This window comes from Cibotium barometz, chromosome 29 (genome assembly GCF_041138505.1).
Source record: "Cibotium barometz isolate CiBa-2024 chromosome 29, ASM4113850v1, whole genome shotgun sequence".
Taxonomy (NCBI): Eukaryota; Viridiplantae; Streptophyta; class Polypodiopsida; order Cyatheales; family Cibotiaceae; genus Cibotium; species Cibotium barometz.
Window position 1 is genome coordinate 4,224,639 of NC_141074.1, and position 8,817 is coordinate 4,233,455.

Consider the following 8,817-nt stretch of genomic DNA (forward strand, 5'->3'; position numbering starts at 1 on the left):
TGAATTCCAAGGAAGGCTGGTTGAGGAATGTTTCACGACAAAATAGCCCCATATTATTATTATTATTATGTGTTTAAGTAGCGATGAATTGTGTAATAGAGTGCATGGGTTTCTCTAATAAACCATCTTTTACGTCTAGCTCAATATTCCAAGTTAGGTGCTGAAAATACGTTACGATTTAAAAAGAGAGTCGTCATAGAAAATAGCCCCATATTATTATATTTCTTTACGGATAAATTGTGTAAAATAATATAATATATTATTATATTATATTACGGAAATTCTTTCAAACGCGCTGCTCCGCCAAGAGGTGTATATATACCGCAACTGATCAACCGGGCAGTTGTAGTAGAGTGTGAGTGAGCGAGAGAGATTGAGAGAGAGTGAGTGTGAGTGTGTGTGAAAGAGAGATCACAGAGACACTAGTCTCGAGAGGGCACTAGTATATAGGAGAGGATGGCACACTACGCTGCTTCTGCTAGCTTGCAACTCTTGCTTCTTCAACCGTCTGGCAGGACAAGACTAGAGCTTCCTCAGTACCCAACATCCATGACGAGATTAGGCACGAGATCGTGTGCGGAGATGGCCGTGTTTAAGCAGCTGCTGAATCGCCAGTGCGCTCCTTCGAACCTCCACAGTACATTACCTCGTACAACCAGGCGCGACGCAGTCCGCAGCTGCGTCTCAGCGCCGCCATTTAATGGGACGTTGCTGCCGCAGCAGTACAGAGAATGTAAGCGAGCTGTCGCTGTTTTTACGTGTAGAAAATCTGTTTGTTATTACAGTACTTATATAAGTGTGTCGAATACATTTGCTTGTCGTAATTGGCAGCAGCAGCTGCGCCCGGGCAGGACGAGGAAGCTGCAACCAAAGATCGATTGAGGGTGCTAACTACGTGGGCAAGCCCATTCGGCATGCGCGTGTTACTAGCGCTGCACGAAAAGGGGCTGGAATTCGAGTATGTGGAGGAGGTGCTGAGGAGCTTCAGCCCTGAGGTGATCACATCGAACCCCGTCCACAAGAAGATACCGGTCTTGATCCACAACGGCAAGGCCTTGGCCGAGTCTCGTATCATCGTAGAGTACATTGACGAGCAATGGCCAGCCTCCCATCCTGGTACGAGAGGCGATCTCATGCCGGCCTCAGCGTGGGATCGCGCGCAGGCTCGATTTTGGTCGGACTTTGTGGATACTCAGGTGAATGATCAATATTTTGGCTGGCTGCATGCATGTGCGATCAATATGATGTGTGCGAGTACGAGTATGAATATATTATATATCTGTGTAGTGCTGCAGCAGCTGCTGCGTTGTGTAATTAAGGAATTAGTTGTGGTAGTACCGTGGCCGTGACATGCATCGCTGATCTGATCATAAATGCATGATGATGACACAGTTTTGCCCGGACGCCCACGACATTCTGGTGACCGATGGAGAGAAGCAGCGCATAGCAATCGATAAGACCATCCGGCACTTGTTTCACATAGAGGGTGCCCTGAAAATGGCCCATGATGCAGGAGCACGGGGGCAGGGGCATCTTTTCCACGGCGATCACATGGGCCTCATGGATATCACTTTCGTGGGCTTTCTGCAGTGGCTGAGGGTGTTGGAGGTGATCTCCACCTTCAAGATCCCTGGCCCCAACAAGTGCCCATGCCTCCATGCATGGATGGAGGCCGTCGCACAAGAGCTCAGCGTAAAGAAGACCATTCCGAAGCTGCAGCCGCTCGTGGAACGTGCCCGGGCAAGCCGTTGTCGCCGGGACTTCGAAGACTGGAACACCAACTACATGTAATTGTGTAATCAAATCCTCTTCTAAACCCTTTCTTTGAGCCTGATTGACACCTGAGCAATAACTTTAGAAAATAATGCGTTAAAAAAGCTCATTCATACTTTGAATAATAATATATGTGAGATTCCTTTGATCTTCAAAAGTTACCCATATACATCTGATGATTTCAAGACCAGACAAACTCAGTATTCAGTCCATTGAGAGATGAAAGGATGGTCATGATGTAATAACCCTTTTATAATATAATATATACTTTCCAAAAAAATAATACATGTGAGCTTACATTTAATATATGTACATTATATGAAAGTGAGGAAGTTATCATAAAGTAATCCGCTCACACACATTAAAGAACTTAGTCAAATATATTCACAATAATCTTTGGCATGTACAAAATTACAAGTAAAGCTTATCACTTGTTCATTAAGAATGTCCTCTCTCCAAGCTTTTCACAGGCGCTAAAGTTGCTCATTGTCTTATAACGTGTTTTGTTACGCGAGAGCTTTTTCCTATACAAGACTTAATTCTCATGTATAACACATAAATATGAGTTTTAAAATATCAATTTTATTACATGTTAAAGCCTCTTCATGCACAAAATTAATTTCTCATGTTTGAAACATTACAATGAGTATAGAAGTAGTGATTTTTTGATAAAGCCTTTTTTATACATGAATCACTATCTTATGCAAAGAAGAGCGTCGCACTCGCAAAAATTCCGAAGCTGCAGCCGCTCGTGGAACGTGCCCGGGCAAGCCGTTGTCGCCGGGACTTCGAAGACTGGAACACCAACTACATGTAATTGTGTAATCAAATCCTCTTCTAAACCCTTTCTTTGAGCCTGATTGACACCACCTGAGCAATAACTTTAGAAAATAATGAGTTAAAAAAGCTCATTCATACTTTGAATAATAATATATGTGAGATTCCTTTGATCTTCAAAAGTTACCCATATACATCTGATGATTTCAAAACCAGACAAACTGCACAATATTCAATCCATTGAGAGATGAAAGGATGGCCATGATGTAATAGCCCTTTTATAATATAATATATACTTTCCAAAAAAATAATACATGTGAGATTACATTTAATATATGTACATTATATGAAAGTGAGGAAGTTATCATAAAGTAATAATTAAAAGCCAAACACTCGCTCACACACATTAAAAAACTTAGTCCAATATATTCACAATAATCTTTGGCATGTACAAAATTACAAGTAAAGGTTTTCACTTGCTCATTAAGAATGTCCTCTCTCCAAGCTTTTCACAGCCGGTAAAGTTGATGATTCTCTCCAAGCTAAGTATTGCCGTGTAGAAGGAAGCTAAGGTACTTGATATATTTGTAGTTGTTTTTTCTGATATGGGTACCTACACATACTTGTATCATGGTTCCCAAGTTGCATACAATGCATGTAGTACATCAATGGGTGAGGCATCAATTGAGGACACTTAATTCTCGTGTGATTTTGTCGACATATTTAGCACCATACCAACTCTCATTAGGGATATATCCTTCACCTCCTTTAGCTTTATCTTATCTAGAAGCACACTACTTAACTCATCTAAGGTCATTGTCTTCCCCAAGTTGTCATGCTTGTTTGGCTCACAAATGTGACATACCTATCATAGGTGAAAGATTTAGCATAATTAGGTTGTGGTAACTCAAGCATGTTATCCTCCAATTCGATGGCTAATTTGCAACAATCATCAAGCGATGTTGGCTTAGCCAACAATTAGCCATGCATCATTCACCCCATCCATTGGGCCTATGTTCATGTCGCAACATAATACCTCATTATTATAACGTAAAGGATCAACTTCATAAATCTACGTTGTTGTTCATGTCCTCGGAGGGGGGAGGGAGTCACTCTATTAACCCCCTATGTAGCACATGCATTCAAGGGGTATTAAAAAAATCCCCTACTTTTACAGATTTTTTATTTTTAAAAACACTCCTTCTATAACACTTTTTACAATAAAAGTACCCCTTTGGTACCAAGATTTTCACGATTTTAGTTAAAATCCCCTTATGTATGTAATTTTTCTATAACTCCACAAAAAAAAACCCCTTCTATTGAACTCACGTGCTACCTTACATATTTTTTAGTGCCCCCTCCCCCCTCCCCGCCGGTGGAGTTCATGTCACAACATAATGTCTCATTATTTCCACATACCATGATTAGCTTCATAAATATGCAAGTTGCAACTATTGTTGGATTGTGTATTCTCTTTTCTAAGCTCTAATCCATAACAAAAGCTACTACCTTTGTTTCTACAATGTGCCAAAGACTCATGAATGGAAGAAAGGAAAGCTACAACATATATGTGAATATTGTTTATTTCTCACCTTGAAACTTTGTCTTCTTTGGCATATATGTTGGGTTTAACATACCACGTCCCTATCCTCTAATCACTAGATTATTACCTTCTCACCCCCCCAATGTTAACTCACCTACCCATAGTGTCAATAAATTTTTTGATTTTCATCCACATTGGACTCTCCCCAATAACCCTCTCTCGACCCCCAAGGAGATAAAGCAAAGTCCTCTCAATGTTGTGCATCCATTATAGAATGTTCTATTAACATGAAGATATCATCTATATAGTTAATCGTTCATTGAAGCCAAAGCTCATGTGTAAATAATTATTGGAGATCACTTCATCAATCAACGTGCCATCTCGATAAGGATATACCCAAGAAACCATGGATGCCATATACAATTAGAGCTCAACATCTAGAATGACACACGATGATGTTCATGGCAAGAGAAGACACCTTATGGGAAAATTTAGCCAAACATTCAAGGTTAGCCAACAACCACCCTTGGTTATAGGATTTATTAGAAGTATACTTGGTCACCTACATTATTGTGCACAACTATAAGAGATGAAAGTAGAAGCATCATGTTCATACAAGAGGAGCGTATGTAAGTAGCCTATGATGGTGTGAACCTCCCACTAACTGATGCAGCCTACATGGCGTATCTAGTTCTTATGTATATAATAATATGCAAGAATATATGTGCATAAGTTACCATTCTCAAAATCATCCATTTAAGCCAAATATATAGAGCTAAGACTAGGAAATTTGGAGCCAAATATATAGAGCCAAGAGTAGGAAAGTTGGAAAGACTTCAAGTAGATGTGGATTGCCAAAGAAGTTGTGAATCAAAAGGATAGATGTATTTTGTTTACGTTAGCACCATGCACATGTGCGAGATAACTTGAGAGTAACCTTTTTCGTACAACATACCAAATTAGATATTAGTGTATACATATGATCATTATCATATATATAGCATCTATTGGCAGTGTATACAATGAATTAGGGTTTCACATCTCTTGTCTACTATTGTGTACTTTCACGTCTCTTCTCTCTCTTGTTAGTAGTATGTTTTGCATGAATATCTATGTACTTAGCATTAAATTAAAACAAACTTCCACATTACATGTAACATCAGGGTAACTATAGAGATCTTTAGTAATGCATTGGAGGAAGAGGGACTCGTCAACCACCATAAGAAGCAAGCATTTTCATAAGAAAAGGGATCTATAATAACTTGGGCATATGTATGGGTAAATTGGAATACTATGGAAATAATGTTGATACACTAATTAAAATAACAACCATGTAAAACGGGGCATGGGTCCACCCTAGGGGCTACGGAAGCCCATGGTAAGCCCGCATTAAAGAGGGAAAGGAAGGGTGATAAGGGCCTTGACAAACTCTTTCCTTGGTAAGATATTATTTAAAGGTTGTCACATGAGGCATAGTCACATGATCCTTAACCCTAAACCCTATGTGAATCTCCAAGTAGCATGTCACATTAACCATTTACCCTAGGGTGCCAAATGGGCATTAGCTTCCATGCTAGTACTGACAACCTCTTTTTTGATGGGCCTTGAGCATGTTGTGATCTCGAGGTCAAGGGAGAACTTGTCAAGTCCCATGTAGTTAATGGTTATGCTAGTTATCCTTCCGGAAGAACCGATGGCACCATCTAGTTTAGGGTCATGTCTTGTGCTCATGGGCACAAGACTTTGTAAACCCTCTTTGCAAGATATATAATGTTTTATGTACCAACTAGTCACTTATTAGACTATCGATCAAGAATAGCTGGAGGGCCCCTACTTTATAAGTGGTATACACATGGAGTTATGCTAACCATATCCTTTCCTAATCCCTACATTATCCTGCAAATTTGTTAGAATATACACCAAAATATAATGTAAAGTGATATTGGGGCTAAGGGCAGAGGATGTCCATTTTCCAAGAAAAAACCTCTCAGCATCCAAGCATGGGGAAAAAAATAAATTCATGCAAAAGCCACACAAGAAAAAATAATATAGGGCTGATAAACAAGCTATGCATTGTGGCGAGAATAAAGTGTCTTTGTCTATTGAGAGTCTCAACACGTACAAGGGGTCAATCTAAAGGTGCCATGGGGATGCCCTATAGATGTCAGCATATTTGTATATGGCAAGGAATGGCACCCTTTAGGCCAGATAGCAAAGTTGTCCACTAGACCCTAGCCACCATCAGTGTCCACGTGGATCTCCTCACTTCCCCTTGACTCTACTAAATGCTCTCACTTCCATCATTTGTAAGCATCCACTAGAACCTAGCCACCATCAGTGTCTGCATGGATTGACTCATAGTTGCCCCGTGACTGTACTAAATGCTCTTGCTTCCATCATTTGTAAGCATGGGTGATCATATATTTGACGATGCATATTCTAGGCAAATAAACAAGCAATGGGTTGGCTAGCCTTGAGTTTCTTGCCACATTCGACCAGATGGATTTGGTTGAATCAACTGCCCAAGCTCTCTTGCATCAAGCTGGTCTCCTTGACTAAAAGATCATGCATACTAGATAAATAAGATGCTATGGGACTAAACACTGGGTAGGTTTTGTCCTCTTCTTTGTCTCTCTTATGTCTATATCATCGAAAGGTGGTGGTGGTTTTAGTTATAAAGAAATCATGAAGTGCATGTACGTCTTCCTCTAGGAGCTATTATGGAGGAGAAGGTAATGGTGTGTATCCCAAGCTTCTACCCACCCATGCCGGAACATCCAATCAAAGGCTTTATTATGTTTTAGGGAGGGGAGCAATAAAAGAATTAATGCTAGTGTGTTTCATTAGATTGAGGAGCTCTTCACCTTCATTAAAGTTATTTGAATGAATGAGAAAACTACACCAAGATCTAGAGTTCAATACAATTGGGTGTAGGGGATATATATATATAGCTTGACCCTCGCTTAGCACAAGATCTCTCATGTGGGATCGGCATAGCATGTTTGGTAATCTGTTGTATTAGTGCCAAATCCCCATGGGTAAGTTTCTCACTGAGATTAGTTTTACACTGAAATAGAGAGTAATAGTGAGGCAAAGAATGAGGCAAAGAACAAGGCGAAGGTCTATGCAAGGGCCTAAGGAACCACCGAAAGGTCATTGAGAGGGGATGCCCTTTCCACTAGCTTACTAAAAGATCACCTTTAGCCTCGATCAATTCCTTCTATTGGCAGAGGTTTTGTTAGAAGACAACTATTACCTGAGATTCTTGGTCTACAAAGGCTTTGTCGACCTCCAATTCCATTTGTTAGCGGTCTTCATTGAGCTACAGGTTCCAAATGATAAGTTAATCTTGTTAGTTGTGAGGACGACATTTTGGCGTGGAGACCTACTGTTACTATGTGATCATCCAAAATTTGCTCATTCAATGTGAGATCACTTTGCTGATGGATTTGTTACATGGTTACCGTTTTTTACAACTCTGACATGGATTCCTTGAGAGCGGTGGGTGATTTGAGTATAGATTACTAAACTGGTCACATCGTCTTTTCTTGAAACTGACGAAGGAGTTACGTCTTGGTCATAGTCTCATTCAGGGTTTGAGTCTGGAAAGGTTCTCCCTGAACTATCTTTCTCGAAGGGTAATATTTCAATTACTATTGTATTGAATTTCATTCATTGAGTATTTTGCTTAATTGAATTCAAAACTAGACACGAATTCCTATGAGGAATAAATTAATCATTTTTTTAAAATTCAGACTTCAATAGTTTTTTTGAATTTTCTCATTACCATCCTAGAGAATATGAAACGGTAAAATTTTCCTTCATTGAGTATTTACTTATTCATTTTCCAATAATCATGGGATTTAAACATAGAATTAGAGAGAACTCTTATTTTGATATTAAAAAAATCTTTTATGCATCTATTTATGCATAAAAATCAATATTGATAAAAGCAACACTTTTATAATAAAAAAATTATTTTATGCATCATTTTATGCATAAAAATCAATATTGGTGAAAGTAACACTTTTATAATAAAAAATTTATTTTATGCATCATTTTATGCATAAAAATCAATATTGGTGAAAGTAACACTTTTATTAAAAAAAATTCTTTTATGCATCTATTTATGCATAAAAATCAATATTGATGAAAGTAACACTTTTATAACAAAAAAAATTCTTTTATGCATCATTTTATGCATAAAAATAAATATTGGTGAAAGTAACACTTTTATAATAAAAAAAAATTCTTTTATGCATCTATTTATGCATAAAAATCAATATTGATGAAAGTAACACTTTTATAATAAAAAAATTATCCAATATACATCTTTCTATGTATAGAATTTAAATGTAATGAAAATCACTCTTTTATAATAAAAAAATAATCAATATGCATCTTTCTATGCATAGAGTTTAAATCTAATGAAAATCACTCTTTTATAATAAAAATAATAATCAATATACATCTTTCTATGCATAGAGTTTAAATCTAATGAAAAACACTCTTTTATAACAAAAAAATAATCAATATGTATCTTTCTATGCATAGAGTTTAAATCTAATGAAAATCACTCTTTTATGATAAAAAAATCAATATGCCTCTTTCTATGCATAGAATTTAAATCTAATAGAAATAACACTTTTATAATAAAAATATTTCTACTATGCATTTTCTTATGCATAGAATGAAAATAACACTTTTAGAATACACAAATGATG

At 37.7% G+C, this 8,817-nt stretch overlaps 1 protein-coding gene across 2 annotated transcripts; it reads left to right on the forward strand.

The window, feature by feature from the left end:
• Positions 1–363: 363 nt before the first annotated feature.
• LOC147621750 (glutathione S-transferase U22-like) lies at positions 364–1,921 on the forward strand. Of its 2 annotated transcripts, none has more exons than XM_086823592.1 (3): positions 364–733; positions 832–1,196; positions 1,393–1,921. In XM_086823592.1, the coding sequence occupies exons 1-3, from the start codon at positions 457–459 to the stop codon at positions 1,789–1,791; spliced, it is 1,041 nt and encodes a 346-aa protein (XP_086679718.1). In that variant the 5' UTR covers positions 364–456; the 3' UTR covers positions 1,792–1,921. The 2 variants fall into 2 exon arrangements, with proteins under 2 accessions (XP_086679718.1, XP_086679719.1); XM_086823593.1 differs by having other exon boundaries at positions 835–1,196.
• The last annotated feature ends 6,896 nt before the right edge of the window (positions 1,922–8,817 follow it).